This window comes from Monodelphis domestica, chromosome 1, assembly GCF_027887165.1.
Source record: "Monodelphis domestica isolate mMonDom1 chromosome 1, mMonDom1.pri, whole genome shotgun sequence".
Taxonomy (NCBI): domain Eukaryota; kingdom Metazoa; phylum Chordata; class Mammalia; order Didelphimorphia; family Didelphidae; genus Monodelphis; species Monodelphis domestica.
Window position 1 is genome coordinate 587,115,648 of NC_077227.1, and position 21,545 is coordinate 587,137,192.

Consider the following 21,545-nt stretch of genomic DNA (forward strand, 5'->3'; position numbering starts at 1 on the left):
AAGCACTGATTAATTGCTACCCATGTACAAGGCACTGTGGTAGGCCTTGAGGGGCAGACGTGGGGAGCTGGAAGGGGCTTCCAGGTCAGCTAATCCAGTGTCTTCATTTTATAGACAAATCCAAGCTCACTGAGGTAATAAATGGCAGAAATGGTATTCAGACTCAGGTCTGATGATCACCCAACCGCCTTTCTTGGGAGAGAAAGCCAAAATGAAAAAGTCTTCCACCTCAAGGAACCTGCATTCTTAAGTGCATAAACTACAGGATTTTCAGGCCTTCTGGAGTTTTCAGTTAGTAGCTTTTTACATGGTTGCAGAATAATTCAATTTAATATAGGCTGATTAATTCTTATATATATATATATATTTTAATAATTATATTTGGACACTGAGATCAGTACAGGCAATGTAGAGCTTAGAAAACAAACCATCATCAATCCCTGCCCTCAGAGGACTATATAGTCTATTGGAGGCAGGATTGAGACATAAAATAGAAATTCCTTGAAGGCAGGAACTGTTAGGTCACCTTGCATTTATTTATGTATTTTATATATACCTATGTGAGTCTTTCCTCAATAGAGTATAAGCTCCAGGAAGGGAATTAATTGATTAATTAATTAATCAATGTTTTACTTTTTATCTTTATGTTCCTGGCACATAGTAGGTACCTTAAAAACTAAAATGTTACCTTCTATCTTAGAATCCATATTAATTATCAGTCCTAAGGCAGAAGAGTGGTATAGGCAAGGCAATTAAAGTTAAGTGGCTTGCCCAACAGTCACATATTTCGAAAGTGTCTGAGATCAAATTTGAACCCAGGTGCTCCCATCTCCAAGCCTGGCTCTCTATTTGCTGTGCTACCTCACTGCTCCCATAGTAGGCACTTAACCAATATTTATTGGATTGGATGCAAAGGATAACCATGTCCCTAAGTAAAATAATACTGGACAGAGCATGAAAGGAACAAAGGAGAGTGGACAAAACAGACTAGATTTATCTGAGAAAGGAGAACAATATTAACTAACATCTCGCCTGTTCACTTAGGGAGAGAACTGGTGGGAAAAGTAAGAGTTGACTTTTCAGGGTTCTAGTTACTCCTGAACTCTGGAAAAGTGGTTTTCATGTCAATACTGAATCAGAGAAATAAATATACATAATATAGTGGGAAAATGAATTAGCTTGGTAAAATCTCAGCAGAAAACTCAGGAAATGCCTTAAAATATTTAAATACTATATGTCAAAATTCATTAGAATGGAGGTATTTTACATAATGGTACCATTTTAGAAAAAAGGCTACCCTCTTATAGCTCCTTCTAGAAGACTTCAAATATGTGATTACTCCTAGGCATGGAACTTTATCAGAAAGAGAAGTTTAAAAAACTATTTCTTCCATTGAGCTGTTTGGTGTCAACTGAGTCACTGGCTGCGTTCTCAAAGAATAATGGCAGTTAGGAGTGTTTGGGCTATTCATTTGAAGAACTCAGATTTATGGAAGTTTTTTTTCAAATTCTCTCCAAAACTTCTAAATATTCTATTTCCTTGGATAACAGGCTAGCAAAGTGGCCCAGTGGTTGTTGTTCAGTCATTTTCAGTCATATCTAAATCTTTGTGACCCCAGTTAGGGTTTTCTTAAGATGGTGGAGGGGTTTGCCATTTCCTTCTCCAGCCCATTTTACAGATGAGAAAACTGAGGTAAATAGAATCAAGTGACTTGCTCAGGATCACACAGTAAGAGTCTGAGGTCAGATTTGAACTCTGATCTTCCTGAATCTAGGTCTGGCATTTTATCCATTGTGCCACCTATCTGTCTCCAAGTGGACAGAGTGCAGTTGCTAGAGTTCTGGGCTTGGAGTCAGGTGGCCCGGTAAATAGCATTGGACCTAGAGGTAGGGAATTTTATGTTATTAAAGCTTAAAACTTTACTAAGTATTTTTGGATTTTGTGTATAAGTAATAATTATTATTATAAAGTAAACATTGTTTTCACAACTTGCTTTCTGAGAAAAGAATTTTGATGATGGGGCACATTGTTTTGTTTTATTTTATCTTTTCTTTCTATTTTTAAAATTATTTTTCTCCAGTCCTGGATATGGGAGATCATTATTATTTTTTATTTTTTATTCTATCTTTTCTTTCCATTTCCCATGAATTCTGTTCTACTCTGAGGGATCTCCTCTTTCAAACTCAGCTTTCTATTGAGAATAGAAATCCTGACATCAGATAATCATGTTAGAAGTTCATAGACCTGCAGGGTATAGAACTTGGAAGGAAATTAGAAATTATATAACCTAACCACTGATTTTTCACATTTAAATTCAGCAAACATTTATTAATCACCTAATGTGTGCTAGGCACTTTGCTAGGGGCTAGTGATTCAAAGACAAAACAAAACTTCATGTACTCTGTCTCCTAGTTGTGTGGGATATGATAAAAATGCAGTCGGGACAGTTGAAGAGGGAGAAGCCATTAAAATATAGTGATCAGAAAAGGCTTCATGGATCAAGTAATAATTGAATTGAGAATTGAAGGAAAATAAGGATTCTGAAAGAGGGTGGGAGGAAGGAGTTCATTCAGCATGGAACTTTTTACAAATGTCAGGAGGTAGGAGGAGATGGTGGGTTTAGATTAGGGAACAATCAATAGTCCAGTTTAGCTGGAATGCACTGTATAAGAGAAGAGAGTAGAATGAAAGAAAGGTGAAAAGATAACTGTGGAAGGCAATAAATATCAGTTTTTAGGGATGGGGAAACCACAAAAGTTAGTTAATTTGCCCAAGACCACACAGATAGCAAACTGAAAAAAAATTTTTAAGTTTTTTTTTTAATATCTGGAGGAAAGGAATCAACAATGAGGACTAAACTTTTTAAAAATTTACTTTTAAAAATGATTGATATATTTTGTTTATTCATCATCTTTGACCCCAAATATATCCCTCTACTCTTTCCTACCAAAAAAAAAGAGGGAGAAAAATTTGGAGGCAAAATTAGCTAACATCTCTATGAAGTCTTAACAAAATATGTAAAGTTCCACTCACATATTTCCCCACCTCTATAAAGAAAAAGAAAGCCATGGGCCATTTCTTTGGGGAGAATCTTGGTCATTATACAATGTCCAGTTTCACTTTTGCTTTTTTCCATTAGCAATGTGGTAGTCATTACATAGCTTACTTTCCTGATTCTCGATACTTCACTCTGCATCAGTCCATGTATCTTCTCTTGCTTTTCTGAGTTGTGAAAGTTGAGATTACCTTGTGATCTGCAAGGTCCAAATCTTTTTGGTAACTGTATACCTCCTCCTGTGTATCTCAATAGTTGCCAATATACTATTCATTAGTGAAATTCATTAGTGAGAAATCAGAGAAAATTCATTAGTGTGTTATTAAATATTAGCATTTAAACAATATCACTATGTCCAGGATCTGGTGATTTCAGCTGGTACAGGAACTCCTTCTATCCATCTGCAGTTCCATCTGTTATCAACAACTTTATTGAGTTGCTGAAGACTGAAAAGTTAAATGAATTACCCAGTCTTACATTATTAGAAGTGGAATTGAACCCAAGTATTCCTGACTCTAAGAACAGTCCTCTAGCCAGAGCTCCAGACTACCTTTCAGTGTTGTTTAAATACTGATATTTTAAAGGTTGGGACAGCTAGTGGGTCCAGGGGATAGAATACCAGGTCTGGAGTCAAGAAGATCCTAGTTCAAATCTGGTCTTTGACACTTACAAGCTTTGTGACTCTGAGTAAGTTACTCAGCCTTTATTTGCCTCAGTTCCTCATCTATAAAAGGAGGATCCACTGGAGAAGGAAACGACAAACCACTCCAGTATCTTTGCCCAAAAAGCCTCAAGGACAATGACCACAAGGTCATGTAAAGGCAGGAACAGCATTAAAAAAAAAAAAGGCAAAACTAGTCACTCCCCCAGTCACTGGATAGAGTTATGGGCCCGAGTTAAAAATGCATCCTCAGACACTTACTTTGTGACTCTGGGCAAATTACTTAGCCTCTATATAACAGCATTTAAAAGGTTGTTCTCAGACCCTTATTGTTTGCCCTTAGCCTATTTCTTTCCCAGTATTTGACAGAATTTTGCCTACAAGTCTTCTCAGTCATCCATTATTACCAAATTTGATCATCATTTATGGTCAATATATTAATTGAGATTAATTAGTTTTTTATTATATTATATATAAATATATATTATATATAATAATATATAAAATAATTAATAAGCATAATACATTTAGAATTGTCATTTATTATTTTGTAGTACTATATGTAAAGATTAAAATTAATATTAAATACTCCAAGTATTATTTTAAAACTATTTATTAAAATCAACTTAGAGCAAAGAGGAATTTAAAAAAAACTCCAGTAAGCACCCAAAAGGCTCCCTCCTTCCCACTAGTAGGAGCCAGAGACAGCCCGTGTGGGTGGAAAAAGAAACCCAAAATTCCATCCATGGAAGGAGCTGCACAAACAGGAAAAAGAAAAGAGGATTGTGGAAAATGTAATCTCTAGGGTTCAAGATTCTAAATCAATACATATGGTTATATTTATATGTGCTATATCCCCATAGGCCAATAGCTCTAAAAAGGTAGGGACTGTGTCTTATCCAAACTTTGTATGTCCCTCCTAAAACCTAACCAAGTGCTTTGCACACAGTTTAATAGGATTCATTTGAAATTGTGGAATTAAATTGAAATTGGATTAAATTTTGTTAAACTGCCTTTTGGACATCTCAAATTAAATGTCCCATAGGCATCTTGAACTAAATATATCCAAAACATTGTCTTTTTTTCTCCCCTCCCCTCCACTTTTCTATTATTACTGAGAATACCATCATCTTCCCAATCATCCAGGCTCACCACCTTGGTATCCTCAACTCCGCACATTCTTCCTTACCCAATATATCAATCTGTCGCCAAATCTTGATGTTTCTACCATCTTGAAATCTCTTTAGCATCCCCTTTACTCTTATAACTACACAGCCTTGGTGGAGGCCCTCATTACCTCCTCCCTGGACTTTTGCAATAATGTTCTAACAAGTCTCCCTGCCTCAAATCTCCTTATTTCAGTCTACTTTCCACTCAGCTGCCAAGGTAACTTTCTAAAGGTCTGACTGGGTCATTCCACTCTCAGCCCCCTTTTACTTCCAGAATCAATTCTGATGGCTTCTTTGGGACATTTAAAGCATGTCACAACCTGGATTCTTCCTACCTTGGCTGCCTTTTTGCACGTTAACTCCTCTCTCCACCCCCTATACTCTAAGATCTGGTTGCACCCTCAGAGTTGCTCACACATTTCTGGCTGTCTCTCATGCCGTGTGAGGCTCTACTCACACCTCCCTCTTGGATCCTTTGGCTTTCATGAAGACTTAGCTTAAATCCCGTCTTCTACAGGAAGCCTTTCTTGGGCTCCCAGGCTTTTTGTGCCTTCCCCTCTGAGATTTCTTCCCATCTGCTTTGAATATGTCTTAAGTGTTTACATGCCAGCTCCCCCATTAGAGGGGCTTCTTGAAAAACAGAGGAAAGAAACAAGCATTTAGTAATACTCTAATATGTGCTGGGCACTCTGCTAAGCACTTTATAACTGTTATCTTATTTAATCCTTGCAAGAACTCTGAGAGGCAGGTGCTATTATTATCCTCATTTTATAATTTAGGAAACTGAGGCAAGTAGAGGCTAAGTAATTTGCCCAGAGTCACAAAGTAAGAGTCTGAGAATGCATTTTTAACTCAGGCCCATAACTCTATCCACTGACTGGGAGTGACTGGTTTTGCCTTTTTGTTGTTGTTGTTGTTGTTCCTCAGACACTTAGAGCAATATCTGGCACATAGTAGATACCTGATATATGCTTGTTGACTGACTGAAAAAACATTATTTTACAAATTTCTTCTTCTTTTTTTAAACCTTACCTTCTGTCTTAGAATCACTACTATGTAGTATTGGGCTAGACAATGGGAGTGACATGACTTGCCCAGGATCACACAGCTAGGAAGTGTCTGAGGCCAGATTTGAACCGATGACTAATCATCTCTAGGCCTGGCTCTCAATCCACTAATCCACCTAGCTGCCCCCACAAGTGATTTCTAATAAAACATATACTTAAAAAATAAACCCTTAACTTTCTTAGAATCAATACTATACATCAGTTCCAAGGCAGAAGAGTAGTAAGAGCCAGGCAATTGGGGGTGGAGTGGAGTTTTAGATGACTTGTCCAGGGTCACACAGCAAGGAAGTGACAGAGGCCATATATGAACCCAGGACCTCCCATCTCCACTCTCTATCCACTTACCCCAAAAGGTAAGAGGTTGTTTTTTTTTTAATAAAGTCATCTTTAGTGCATATTTTAGGCAATTTAATAGTAGATTGAAGGCTAAGATGAATTTTATTTTTCTTACCAACTTTCATATCGCTGTCTCCCCAAAATAGTCCAGTTTACAATATCAGCAGTGTTGTATGAGTCCTGTCCACATTGAGTTTTTCATTTTCATAATGAAATTATGATTTAAACTTCATTTTCATGAGTTTTCATTTATTTTAGACAATTTAATAGGTATGTAGTGACATCCGAAAGTTGTTTTAATTTCTATTTCTTTGACTGTGATTGAAATTAAACATTTTCCCAAGAATCTTATAGTTCACATTTCCTTATTTTATGAATTATCTTTTTATAACCTTTGCCTATTTATCTTAAGTGTCAGTTCCTTGTAAATTCTGAATGTCAGCCTTTTATCTATATATTAACTATGAAGATTATCCCCCATCTCTTATTTTTCTTTTTACTTTAGTTACAGTTTTTCATTGTACAAATTTTTTATTTTTACATAATCAAATCCATCTCTCTAGCCTCCATAATCTCTTCTCTTTCTTTGCTAGATAAGAATTTACCTCTTCTCCAACAGTGAGAAAAATATACTTTTTTCTTTCTTTTTATGATTTAAAAATGTGATCTTTTCTTCCTTTTGGTATGTGGTATGGCATGTGGATTTAAATTTTTTTTATCATATTTCTGTCTTAACTTTCCCAACATTTCTTCAATATTTCATATTCATAAGTCTTATTAAACACTAACATTTTACACATGTTTTGATTCTGTTTGGGAGATTCTGCTTTGTTGCGTGGATCTGTTTTCAAAAGATCTTTTCAAAACTAAATTATGTTGATAATTATTATTTTATAATTTTGTTGTCAAGTCTGGTGTGGTAAGCACCCTTTTCCGCTTTTAAAAATAAGCTTTATTGGGGCAACTAGGTGACTATTAGATAAAGAGTAGGCCTGGAAATAGGAGGTCTTGAGTTCAAATGTGCCCTGAGATAATTCCTGTGTGACCCTGAGCAAGTCACTTAGCCCCCATTGCATTACTCTAAGATGGAATGTAAGGGTTTAAAAAAAAGTTTCATTGCCATTTTGGGTCTTTTCATAACAGTTATTTCTAGAATTGTTCTTTTCTACCCCAATCCCCCATCTCCTCTGTTTTGAACTCTCTCTCTTAAAAAAGAAAAACATCTAAACAAAAACATCCAATTTAGTTACATGGTCTAATATATTACAACATTTTGTCTTCATGGGTCCTACCTCTCTGCTAAGAGGGGGGAGGGATAAAATGAGATAAGATTTATAAAGCACTTTTCAAACCTTAAAATGTTATATAAATGTTAGCTACTGCTTTTTATTATATTTCATTATCTATTCTTCCTAAATACTGGCATTCCAGTTAATCAGAGCTCAACCTCTTTTTAGCAATTTTTAATTTAAAATGGTTCAGTGGATTAAGAACCAGACCTAGAGACTGGAGGTCCTGGGTTCAAACATGGGCCTCAGACACCTCCCAGCTGTGTGACCCTGGACAAGTCACTTAACCCCTATTGCCTAGCTCTTACTGCTCTTCTGCCTTAGAACCAAGGCACAGAACTGACTCTAAGACAGAATGTAAGGGTTTAAGATTTTCTTAATTTAAACTTTTAAATAGTTTAAAATTTATATTGCTCTAGTCTTTGTGTATATGCATATATATATTTTTTTTTCTTCTAACATCATAGATCTAGAGCTAAAAGGTACCTCAGAAGCCTACTTTTATAAATAGGCTAAAAGGTACCTCAGAAGCCTACTTTTATAAATAGGAAAACTGAGCTCTACCCCACAATTAAATTACGTGCCCAAAGTCACATAGGTAGAAAGCATCAGAGGTAGGATTTGAATCTCAGACTTCTGGCTCCAGTACCAGAGCTTTTTCCCATTGTGCCCCAGCAGTACAAATTGGGCGATTCTTCTGCCACTTCTAGTCTTAGACACTTGCTGGGGTTGGGGGGAGGGGGTGCCCCCCCATAAGTCAGACATCCCTTGGTCACACAACTAGTATAAGTCAGAGGCAAGATTTGAACCCAATTCCTGGCTCCCCCATGCCAGATCTCTGTCTATTACTGAATCCTGCCTCGGTAAGCACTTAATGATGTTTTTAATTGAATTGAACATGTGCCCAGGCTGTCCATAAATGCCCATCCAAGATTAAAGCAGTAAATAGTTTTATATACAAGGAAAAGGGATCGTTAGTGAATTTTGAGGTTGCCTGTGTGTTAGAGAAAATTATTCTGATTTTATAGGTAATTGGAATACTACTCAATACATTTGCTTGTTTTACTTCAATAGGGAGAGGGACCAGGTGAAGGAGGGGAAGAGAAGAGTCCTTTAGTCAACCCCCAGCAATCATGTAGTTATTATAGTAAATAATGCGAGTGGATCACTAAAAGTCTATCATCAAATCAGATTTCCTGTTTGGCAGAGAGAAGGGGAAGGGGGGGGCGGAGAGAGAGAGAAGAGAGAGGAGACAGACAGACAGATAGACAGACAGAGAGAAGGGGAAGAGAGAGAGAAGGAGGAGAAGGAGAGACACAGGGAAGAGAAAAAAGAAGGGAGAAAGAAAGAGAAAGAAAGAAAGAAAGAAAGAAAGAAAGAAAGAAAGAAAGAAAGAAAGAAAGAAAGAAAGAAAGAAAGAAAGAAAGAAAGAAAGAAAGAAAGAAAGAAAGAAAGAAAGAAAGAAAGAAAGAAAGAAAGAAAGAGAGGGAGACAGAGAGGGAGACAGAGAGGGAGACAGAGAGACAGAGTTGGAGGGGTGAGACAGAGATAGAGAGGAAAGAGAAGTGAGGAGAGACAGAGAGGGGGAAGGGAACAGAAGAGAGAGGAAAGGGAAGAAAAGAGAGAAGGGGAGAAGGAAGAGAGAGAAAAAGAGGAGGGGGAGATGGATGGATGGATTTAGCACACCCCAAATCTCATGATGGTCATCTGGGAGAGAAAATGCCACAACAGAACTAGCAGCTCAGAAACTGCCAGGGGCCAGCAAGACTTATAAGTTCTGGACCCCAAGGCTGGGACCTAGGAAAACCAGGCTGCTGAAAGAGCAGAGTTCAATGCTGCTCAGGTGGCACAGAAGTGGTTTTGTAATCTTTCTACCAGGACTTCCTGAGGTGAGCTGAAAGATGCTTACTTGCAGAGAAGACAGAGGAAGAGATCTTGTCAGTCATTGTTAGTAACATCAGCCACACCCCAAGCTTCCAGCTGTACCTACCACAGAAAGTAGCAGACCGTTTCCATTCCCATGCCAAGCTTGTGGTCCTTGGTCCCTCTCCCTGTACACATTTCCCTTGTTTCTCTGAGGTCTCAGAATCTTTTTTTTTCTTTTTACTGTAGAGAAGTCCCTCTTCTTCAGCATTTTTTTTCTACCTTCCCCAAAATATCTTGTAATATTCACCCCTAGCTAGATTCTGAGAACATTAAAAGTTCTGAGAGACTGGCTTTTGCATAAGAAAATCATTTTATTGATTAAGTTAGCATTAACCAATAAATCAATTGGTCAATGTCTCTCATAGTAACCAAAGACCCCAAAGACCTCTCATGCAGATCCATAGAGAGACAATTTGAGGAGTTAGTTGTTCAGCCTTTCCCTTAGATATCCCAAGACATCTCTAAATGGTGAAAAGGCAAACTCTCAACTCCTCCCCCTCTACTAGTGAATGGCAGTTAGTCCCATTCAGGTCCGGTGTCCCCCAACTACTTTAGGGAAGGGGGGGAGTCAAGTCCTGGTCAGGATTGACCACTCTAATGATTCTTTTTTTTTTTTTTAACCCTTTACCTTCTTTCTTAGAATCAATTCTGGTATTGGTTCCAAGGCAGAAGAGAGTGGTAAGGACTCAGCAATGACTTGCCCAGGGTCACACAGGCAGGAAGTATCTGAGGTCAGATTTGAACCCAGGACTTCCCATCTCTAGACCTGGCTCTGTACTCACTGAGCAACCCAGATGCCCCCTCACTCTAATGATTCTTAATGAAAGAGTCAAGGACTTGGTTGTGCCACAAGTGTGGGTACCATCTACTACTATTAGCTGGTTCTACTCCCCGAGTAAGGCAGCTCTCACAATCTCTCCCATAATCTCACTTTTCTACTTATTCTATGATAGAAGAAATTCTTCAGGTGGGGCATAAAGGAATCAAAGGCTGAAGGACTGATTTGTGTTTCTTTTTTTTTTCCTTTTTATTTAATTAATTAATTTAGAATATTTTTCCATGGTTCTGATTTGAGTTTCTAATTCAAGATACAAATACAGAAATAATTCAGTCTATCATAAAAATAAATCCTCTCAGTTAATTTCATTAATTTACTTATTTTTAAGAGACTGTATCTTCCTCTTTGGCAAGACCGGAAGGGCAGCAGCCACTCAGAGGTCCAGTCCCAGTACTGATTGGCACAGAACTCTTTAACCTGCTCCGTTTTTCCAGTTAGCCCCTCCATGGGCATCTTGGTGGCTCTCTACCCTCAGGGGCTTACCAGATTGATGCCAGATTTAGTTTGGACACCAAATTAGCTTAACCCCAACTCATTAAAGGGCTCCTGAACTCAAAGCACCCACTTCAGCCCCTCCAGCAGCAAGGATCACAGCCTAGTTCTCCTATTCCCTGCCAGGTTCATTTGGTTTTGGGTTTTTGCAGCGTGGCTAATTTGTAGATAAGGGGTACAGTCAAACCACTTGGTTTCAAACTCAAGTCTCCACATCTGGGTTAACTGCTATAGTTAAATTCCCTGCAGGTCACACTCAGTTTTCTTATCTGTAAATTGGGGGAATTGGTTGTGACTAAAGTGCTAAGGATCCCTCCAGCTCTAGATTTGGGGTGAGTAATAGTAGCCAGCACTTACACAGAATTTTAAGGTTTGCTAAGCATTTTACAAATCCCATCTCATTTGACTTTCACAACAACACACTACGGTTAGGTGCTATTATCATCTCCATTTTACAGATGGCCCGGGTCAAGTGATTTGTGCAGGGCTGTAAGGGCCCAAAGCCCTTTTTTAAAAATATAATTTTTATTTTACTTTTTCAAAAAATATTTTTCCATGATTCGTGTTCTCTCCCTTCTCTCTTTCCTTTCCCATCCTGGAGGTGACAAGCAATTCCACTGGCAGAGCCCATTTTAAACTCAGGTCATCCTGACTCCAGGCCCACTGCTCTACCTAACAGCCTCTGGTTTGTACAATCCCAAGATGAGAGAAGAATTTTTTTGAAGGAAACTCAAACTGCCCAAGGATACACCCTGCTGTTTACCTAGCACTAAGCAATGTAAAGAGAATTACATTTATATATACAAAATGCTAGGTGGCACAGTAGATAGAGTACCAGGCCTGGACTCAGGAAGACTCATCTTTGTGAGTTCAAATCCAGCCTCAGATATTTACTAGCCGTGTGACTCTGGGTAAGTCACTCAGCCCTGTTTGCCTCAATTTCCTCACCTGTCAAATGAGCTGGAGAAGGAAATGACAAACCACTCCAGTAACTTTGCCAAGAAATCCCCAAAATGGGGTCCCAAAAAGTGAACTGAAAATTTTAAACCTGCAAAATTAGTCCATAATTCAGAATTTTCAAAAATGTTGACAATTTTTGAGTCAATATATATTTATTGAATGTCTGTTTGCAAAATGTTCTGAAACATTAAAAAAAAAGAACCTTTTAGCAAGCACCTTGTTATGAATGTCTACACCTAAGTGTGAATGGCCTTGATGACGCAGCCAGTAGGCTGGAAAGACCACCTCTTCTCTCATGAGTTCTTGAGGAACTGACAGGGAATTCTGCATCATACTTTCCCAAACCAGCCAGAGGAGGTCCTATAAAGGATTCTAAAGAAATGCTTCTTGATCATTTATCCTTTCCAGAATTCCCCAAGTATGTTTGCTTCTGCTGAAAAGCTTCATGCTCTTGAGATCTCAAGAGGGTATGAACGGTCCTTTTTTACTCTGGAAAGGACTATATCTCAGCTTCCTGGAAACCAGGGCATGCATGGCCTGCCCACCTAGAACCTTCCTGCTGGTCTGGCACTGACCTCTGCAACACACTTCAATCTTACGTCATCTTGGGTCAGAATTAGCTCCTCTTTCTCTACGGGACTTGGCTGAATCAGGGATGAGTAACTGGATGTAGTAGTTTATTTCTTTTAAGTATCAGTTCTAAGAACAGTAAGGACTGGGCAGTAGGGTTAAGTGGCTTGTCCGGAGTCCCCACATAGCTGGAAAGTGTCTAAGGTCACATCTCTACCTAGGTCCTCCAGATTCTAAGCTTGGTATTCTAGCCTCTCAGCTGCCCCTAGCCTTCCATTCAGAGCTAGTTTTAATTGTTAGAAAATTACATGACATTGAATCTCGGCATCTTCATTTATTAAATAAGAATGCTAAGGAGATTGCATTTATACTCCCTACCTATACTTCCTGGCACTGGGCTAATTGTGGAGAAAAGTTTGTTTGTTTTTCCATTTTTTATTGTCATTCAAACACACTTCCATACTGGTTATTGTTGTCTGAGCAAACATAACCAACCCCCCAAAATAAAACCATAAATACACCGATGTGAAAGACAACTTCAACAGTTCTTTCTCTGGAGGTGGATAGCGTTCCCCATCATAAGTCTTTCAGGATTGTCCCAGATCAATGCCTTGCTGAGAGTAGCCAAGTTTTCACAAATAATCATTGACCAATATTGCTGTTACTGTGTACAATGTTCTCCCAGTTCTGCTTATTTCACTCTGCATCACTTCTTGCAGATCTTTCCAGTTTTCTAAAATTATCCTGCTTATCATTTCTTATAGCACAATAATATTCCATCACCAACATGTACCAGATGGACATCCCTTCAATTTCCAATTCTTTGCCACCATAGAGATCTACAACTATTTTTGTATAAGTGGGTCCTTTCCTCTTTTTTGTTATCTCTTAGGGATACAGACCCAGTAGAGGCATTATCAGATAAAAGGGTATGCAGTTGGGGCAGTTTGGGGCAGAGTTCCAAATTGCCCTCCAATATGGTTGAATCAGTTAATAGCTCCACCAACAGTGCACTAGTGTCCCAATTTTATCAAATGCCTTCCAACATTTACCACTTTCCTTTACATGACATATTGGCCAATCTGATGGGTGTGAGGTGGTACCTCAGCATTGTTTTGATTTGCATTTCTCTGAGAGAACAGTTTGTAAAAATTGAAGCATTATATAGAAAGTGACAGCATGGCTTTTTGGAGTGATGCCAAGCCTCAGAATAAGGAAGGACCTGGGTTTGGGTCTTGCCTCTCACACATACTGACATTGTTCATGTAACCTCAGTGCTCTGAGGCATCTCTCCAAATTATAAATTGCAGAACAATTTTCATTCTGCATCTGTGAAAGGAGCTTCCTCACCAGGAGTTCCTGATGTTAATAACCTCAAAAGGACTCATTAAAAATCAGTATGTAAAATATCAGTAATTCTTATTATTATTTTTAAGAATTTTATATAAATATATATATATATGTATATATATATTTAATGAGCACTTTAGTACTACTCTGGAGACCTCCAGGCATTCCTTCTTAAATACTGCAGGTTGAGCTATAAAGTAATGGGAGAAATTCTGAAATGTGATCCATTCTCTAGACTTAACAACTGCCCCCCTTTCCAAACCACAGCCTCAGCACTCAGATACCTTCATGAAAATCGGATCATCCATCGGGACCTGAAGCCTGAAAATATTGTCCTACAACAAGGAGAAAAAAGGGTGAGTGGAAACGATTGCGTGGTGACAGAGGGTTTTGTATGTGACGCTCATCTCCTAGAGGGAGCCCATTCTTGATAGAGAGAGGAAATGTTTTTCTGCCTCTCTGTTTGTATTTTAATTTCCTTGTATGAAATTGTGATTTTTCTCTGGGACTACTTTTAATAGCTAGAATGACCCAGCTCAGTGTGAAATTTCTGCAGTTCAGAGCACATTTGAATGGCTGGCATTGTAAGGAGTCCAGGTTGTACAAGTCTGATAAGAGAAATATTTATTTACCCCTTACCCTTGAGAGCCCTACAATTCTCGGAATCAGACCACTTTTCCCTTTGATATTGAGAGCCTCAACTTGGGCTGCTACTTTGGAAACCAGTTGAAAACCATTTCTAAATCCTGATGCCAACACTAAGACTTTTAGGCAGGAGAATTGGTATATGTTTGGGCATAAGCGAGATTTGAGTAGCAGAGAGGACATTTGGAGGAAGTGTCTCCCCACCCACCCCATTCATCTAGATGTTTCATGGGAACACAGGAAACTTAGATTGCTGGCTCAGACCCATGAACCAGCCATCCCAGGATTTATTGCCCTTTGCAGCATCCTCAAGGGAAGCAACATGGTGGTCCTCCTTGGGCACAGTGGACAAGGAGAAGTATTTTGGTATGGCATTTGGCAGTTAAAAACATGGAGAATGGAAGTCACTCTTGCCACAGAACAGGTCTTTTGGCAGCTAGGTAGTACAGTGGATAGAGTGCTGGGCTTGGAGTCAGGAAGACCTAACTAAGTTCATATCTGGCCTCAGAACACTTACTAGCTATGTGACTGGGCAAGTCATTTAACTTGTGTCTGTCTCATTTTCCTTGTCTATAAAATGGGGATGATGATAACTCCTGCCTTCTAGGGTTGTTGTAAAGATTGCATGAGATAATATTTGCAAAAGGCTTGGAAGGGACCAGAAACAAGACAACCATCATACTGAGAGTCAGGTTTCAGTTACCAGAGTACAGAGTAAAGAATGAAGGCAAGGCAAATGGGGCAGTGAGGTTAGAGCAGAAGATGGAGTGCTGAGCCTGGAGTCAGGAAGATCTGAGTTCAAATTTGACCTCAGACACATACTAGCTGTGTGACTAGAGACAAGTCACTTAACCGGTTTGCCTCAGTTTCTTGATCCATAAAATGAGAATAATGATAAACCAAGTTCCCAGCAGTGTTTTTTTTAATAAACCCTTTACCATCTGTCTTTGCCTCAGTTTCTTCATCTGTAAAATGAGAATAATGACAACACCAACCTCTCAGGAATTTTTTTTGTTTAACTTTTTTAATAAAACCCTTGCCTTATAAATATGTCTTAGAATCAATACTGTGTGTTGTTCTAAGGTAGCAGAACAATAAGGGCTGGGCAATGGGAGTTAAGTGACTTGTCCAAGGTCACACAGTGTCTGAGGTCAAATTTGAACCCAGGTCTTCCCAACTCCAGGACTAGTACTCTATCCACTGAGCTACCTAATTACATTTTAATCTAATTCCATCTTGAGGGCTACAACCTTAAGTTCAATACCTCTGATCTAAAGGACAAGAGAAGGCAAGACCAAGCTCAGGCTTGAGATAGGGGATGAAGGACCTAATACAATCTCCATTGAGCCAAGAGAGTTAGTTCATGCCCAAGTTTACTCTCAGTTCACATTCAACATGGTGAGTCTCCATCCTATGAAGCCCAATCTAGGCATACGATACTGACGCCATCTTTCTTGGGCCTCTCCTAGAAGTTCCTACCTGGTAAAGCCTTATGCATGAGGGCCAATGGACAGATGCCCTTGTTTCTGTTAGGTGGGAAGATGGACAGTAGCCTTGACTATACTGAAAAGCTATAGCTGGTAATTTGAGATTACATCAACATTAATTCTCAGATCTCCTGAACTCTACTGGGTGAAACTCAGTATGGGAAGTGAGATTATATGGTCAGACTGCCAAAAGGAATCAGTCACCCCTGTCCCAGTGCACTCATTCTGGCTAATTTTTCTGACATCAGAGCCCTCTGTATCAGACGGGGGGTGCTCACATCATTGAGGATCCCTAAGCAGAAATAATTGAATCACTTCTTACGAAACCTGTTTCTTTGGGCACAGAGATGTTTATGCTAGAACAAGCTCACATTATGTTGTTGTCATAATCCTTGGGTGTTTTTCCTCCCTTTTTTCCAGTTAATACACAAGATCATTGACCTAGGATATGCTAAAGAACTGGATCAAGGCAGTCTTTGTACTTCTTTTGTGGGGACACTGCAATACCTGGTAAGAGGTGGGATTGGCACATTCACTCATTGTTTTTTCTTGTGATAAGCCCACAAACATCTTGGTTTCCAGGACTTGGGACTTGCTCAGTTTGTCCCTATCCCAGGAACATGGGAAAGGTCTCTTCCTGGATCAAACCCAGGAACCAGCCATTCTAATATTCTATTGTAGCAACCCCAAGTGATGGATCATGGTGATCTTCCCTGTGAGTCACATCCCATCTTCTTTTAGAAGCCATTTATAACTTATCTCTGCCTTAAATTCTCAGAGGGGCTGGGAAAACCATGGCCCTGCTCTGGGTCTGAGTTTCCTCATCTATAACCTAAGGAAGTTGGATTTAGTCATCTTGAGCATCTTTTCTGTCTCTTTTAAAAGTCTGATTTTTTAAAAATCTGGTGTCCGTTAATATCACTTCCACTAGTTTATTATCTGCTCTATGAAATAGTTTCCTTTTGTTTGCCCTGATTATACTTCACCCTTTCCTTTTGAAAATCAAAACCCTACGAAGTATCAGTTCCAAGGCAGAAGAGGGGTAAGGGCTAGGCATCTGGGGTGAAGCGACTTAGGCAGGGTCATACAGCTACGAATTATCTGAGGCCAGATTTGAACCCAGGACCTCCCATCTCCAAGCCTGGCTCTCTATCCCACTTGATTCACCTAGCTTTCCCCTTTAATCATTTTTCAAAGGGATCATATCACAATAAAATTTGAGGATCTAGTAACTCTGTGAATGTCGTAATTTTGTAGATTCTGTAGATCCTCTTTTGAGGGGATCCCCCCACCATTAACCTATCTTTTGCTGGCTACAGGGATACCTCTAAGAAGTTTTATTGTTTTATTTTTAATTTTTGATATCTTTTCTTTTTTGCATCACCTTCATTTGAAATATATCCCTTTTTTTCTTCCTTCCTTCCTTTCATTCATTCTTTCTTTTCTTTTTCTTTTTCTGTTCTTTCTCTCTCTTTTTATCTTTTTTTCTTCTTTGTTTCTTTTGGCACCAGCCATGTTTTGTGACAAAAAAGGTTTTTTAAGGGAAAAAAGACAGTTTTAATAAAACCATATACTACATCAGTATATATACTGATGCATATCAGTATATATATATATATATACACATACTATATATACATATACACATATACACATACTATACCCAGAGTTCTTCAACTATGTTCTGTGTTCATTTGTCCTCTAAGACTAGGACTCTTGGTCATTACATTACTTGGGTTTCAGATTCAGATGATGAGTCTTTGCTATAGTTGTTGTATATGTTGTTTTCTTATTGATGTTTATTGAACTCTACGAATCAGTACATAGGTCTTCCCATTATTCTCTAATTTATTCTTATTCTTCCTTTCTGGTGATTTTCCATCATATTCGTGTACAATAGTTTAGCCATTCTTGATCCTGTCTAAGCAGGATGCTTGCATGTCATAAATTCCATCAACATCTAGATACCTTTTTTTTTTTTAATTCTTGCTTTCTATCTTAGTAATAATTCTAAGGCAGAAGGACAATTGGAGTTAAATGACTTGCCCAGGGTTACACAACTAAGAAGGGTCTGAGGCCAGATTTGAATTCAGGCCCTTCTGACTCCAGATCTGACTCTCTCATGGATGCCTTTCAAATATATCTTTTTATAATCTCATTTTACTGTCTGTCTCTGCACCACTGTCTTCAGGCCATATATACTTAATATTCTTTCTTCCAGACATTTCCAACTTGATTTCCTCATCACCAGTTTTTTTTTGGGGGGGAGGGAATTTTTTCAAAAATCTATAATATAATTTAACATGTAATGTAACAATAATATAATATAGATTTGGATTCAACATGGTGATAAGATATACCCATCTTTCCTCTGTGTTTTTCTCTATGGGTAGTTTCCCCTTCACAGAATCACGGAATCAAAGAATCTTGACATTTCAGAGTTGGAAGCAACCTCAAACACCAACCAATACTTAAATAAAAATCTTTTATATATCATACCTCAAATAAAGCTCTTCTGATGCTGAAGGAAAAAATTACAAAGCAGGAAATTAAAGCAACTTATTTGTCCCTGATCACATGTCTAGCAAGCACATGAGGCAGAATTAGAACTCAAGTCTCATGATTCCAAATTTGGCAGCATTTTTTCCACCATGCCCTGCAACCTGACTTATATACTTTCAAATATGAAATTGTTATCATGTTCCTCATTTACAAAGCGTTAGGGGATCAGGCTTATGGTTTCACTGGTATATGCCAGGGATTCCTGATAAGAAAAATCCTACCAATGCTATTTTATACATTGAGAGGTTAATTGACTTGCCAAGGATTGCGCATCCAGTATGTATATTCATGCAAAAATTAGCCATGTCAAAAAAAAATTTTTTTAAGAGGAAAGGAAAGGAAAGGAAAGGAGAAGAGAGGAGAGGGAAGGGGAGGGGAGGGGAGGAGAGGAAAGGATTTATCCTATTTATTTATCCTAGACTGTAAGCTCCTTGAGAGCAAGGATCCAGTTTTGTCCTTCTTAGCATCAGAGGTAGGACTAGGCATCTGTGCACTCTGAGAAACATTTAAAGGCACTGCCTTCCATCTCCCCTCATCCCCTTCATGTACTGTTACTTAAGCCCCAAAGGTTCTATGTGTTGTAGAGATCAGACTTTCCTGGCATTTAAAAATATGTGCATTTCTGAAGTCATATTTTAAAACTATTCCTTCCTCCCATAAAGCAATTCTTGGTTGCTTCCTTATCTAACCCATTTCCCAGACATGGCAAGTACTTTGTCAACCTATGCCAGTGATGGTGATAACAATGATGTTGGCTTCATTTTAAAAGTGGGGACATGGAAGCATGGGAAAGTTATGGGGGGGTACTGTGTCCAATACCTCCCCTTTCCTATTGCCCCATTATCCCCCCCAAAGAGGAATAAGGATCCAATTAAGCCAAGGAATCCTCCCTGGTCCTTATCTCTGGTTTAATGAGTTGAACAGAGAACAAGATGGAACTCTTGAAATTAGAAACTAAAGAAGGAAAATCCTTCCTCTGTTCTCATCTCCACACATCCCTCTGGTCCCATGGTGTGGTTCCATGGTACCCAGTGAGGCAAACTGAAGAGGAGTGTTGGTGGGGGTGGTTTGAACGGGACTTGGAGAACCAGAGAGCTTCTCTGTTTCCAAGTCAACACTGTCTCACTGCAGGCTCCAGAGCTGCTGGAACAACAGAAGTACACGGTCACTGTGGATTACTGGAGCTTTGGCACCCTAGCATTTGAGTGTATCACAGGGTTCAGGCCATTCCTCCCCAACTGGCAGCCAGTGCAATGGTGAGTTGGTGAGTTTGTGGGTGACCCACACACCTGGCAGCTGCTTTTTCCTGTATCCACTATCTCTGCTCAATTAATAAATACATAGTTGATTTCAAGCCTAGACTAATTGACTGTACCAATTTTACAAAAACTCTCTGAATTTATTTTTTCCAGGTAATCCTAGTAGTAAGGCTACCAGATGTCCTTTTTTATTAAAAAATAATTTCTCTCAATTGGTTTTATTCTGAATTCAGAGATTACATGGTATTGTGACAAGAGCCTTGGGTTCAAGGCCTGGCCTATTCCTCCCTGGCTGAGTGACCCTTAATTTGAGTCTGATTCCTTATGTGAAAATTTTTTTACTTTTAAAACAATACTTTTACTACCTGCCTTTATGGGGTTGTTTTAAGTACTTTTTAAACTTAAAAATACAATATAAGTGTGAATTACTGCCATTGTAGTATTGGAAATAATTGCTAATAATTTATATTTATGTTATTTATTTTATATTTCCTTTGCTGTTTTGGAAAGGAATTTACATCCATTATTTTAGTGAAACCTGGAAATAATTGTATGAGGTAGGAGATATAGATATCCATCCCCATTTTAAAGATAAAGAAATGAAGGCTCAGAAAGATGACTCATCCCTGATTTGTTGTTTACTTTATTTCACTCCTGTCTTCCTGACCCCATTGGAGGTTTTCTTGACAAAGATATTCAGGTGGCTTGTCATTTTCTTCTCCAGACCATTTTGCAGATAAGGAAATTGAGGCAAATGGGATTAAGTGACTTGCCCTTCATCACATAGCTAGGAAGTGTCTGAGGTCAGATTGGAACCCAAGTCCTCCCAACTCCAGGGCTGGCTCTCTCCTCACCACTGCTATCACTATCCACTCTTCTCCATCCTGCCAACTGGCTGCCAATTTCAAAGCCTATCATTGCTTTGTATATTTGTATATTTCTTCCCCAAATCTAGCTTGTACAAAAGCTGAGTGTCATCTCTAATCCTACCCTTTCTTAAGAGGATGATTCAAGTCACCAAAATAAAGAGTGAGGGATGATCAAATTTAATAAAGGCATTCTTATGGGAATTGAATTGAAAGTGAAAGAAATCAACGTAGGAAATATTTACCTTATTAAGATAATTTTATAGAACTATTGTTCAGTGCAGGCTAATATTTTTTCTTTTCAGAGAAATCTCATTTCAGGGATAGGACCTATATTTCAGACCAATTAGTGCTACATTTGTACCAAAATATTCACCTCTAAAAAGATACAACTGAATACTGTTTCTAAGGAGATCCGAACTTTGTTATTTCTAAATGCTTTGGGAAATTCTTAGCCTGAATATAACTGGGACATTCATTGATTTTGTCCATCAAAACTTCATGATTTTGTGGGGAATCAAATTATAACAATTGCTAACATTTCCAAATTATTTTATGGTTTGCAAAGTACTTTATACATATTATCTCATTTGATCCTAACAGCAGCCCTGGGGGGTGGGGAAAGGTATGTGCTATTATCATCCCTGTTTTACAGGTGAGGAAACAGACTGAGAGGGGTTCACTGAGTACCTTGCTGAAGGGCATACAGCTAGTTAGTGGCTAAAAGAGGTCTTGAATTCTAGTTTTCCTGATTCCAAGTCTAACACTATCCACTGAGCTACTCAGCTACCAAAATGAAATCTAGGCAGGGGAGAAGTTCAGAAAAGCCCAGGAGAGGGTTGAATGTTAAACCAGGGGGCAGCTAGGTAGCACAGTGGATACAGGGCCAGGCCTGGAGGACCTGGGTTCCAATGTGGCCTCAAAAACTTCTTAGCTATGTGACTCTGGGAAAGTTACTTAACCCCATTTGCTTAGCCCTTCCTTTCTGTCTTATATTTGTCACTAAGAGAGAG

At 38.7% G+C, this 21,545-nt stretch overlaps 1 protein-coding gene across 1 annotated transcript in view; it reads left to right on the forward strand.

The window, feature by feature from the left end:
• The window catches only part of IKBKB (inhibitor of nuclear factor kappa B kinase subunit beta), an 82,111-nt gene that overhangs the window by 26,447 nt on the left and 34,119 nt on the right, over nucleotides 1-21,545 (forward strand). Inside the window, exons 6-8 of the mRNA XM_056813601.1 lie at nucleotides 13,981-14,069; nucleotides 16,266-16,355; nucleotides 19,539-19,663. Coding sequence (XP_056669579.1) covers nucleotides 13,981-14,069; nucleotides 16,266-16,355; nucleotides 19,539-19,663 — 304 coding nt within the window. The remainder of the gene's footprint in view (nucleotides 1-13,980; nucleotides 14,070-16,265; nucleotides 16,356-19,538; nucleotides 19,664-21,545) is intronic.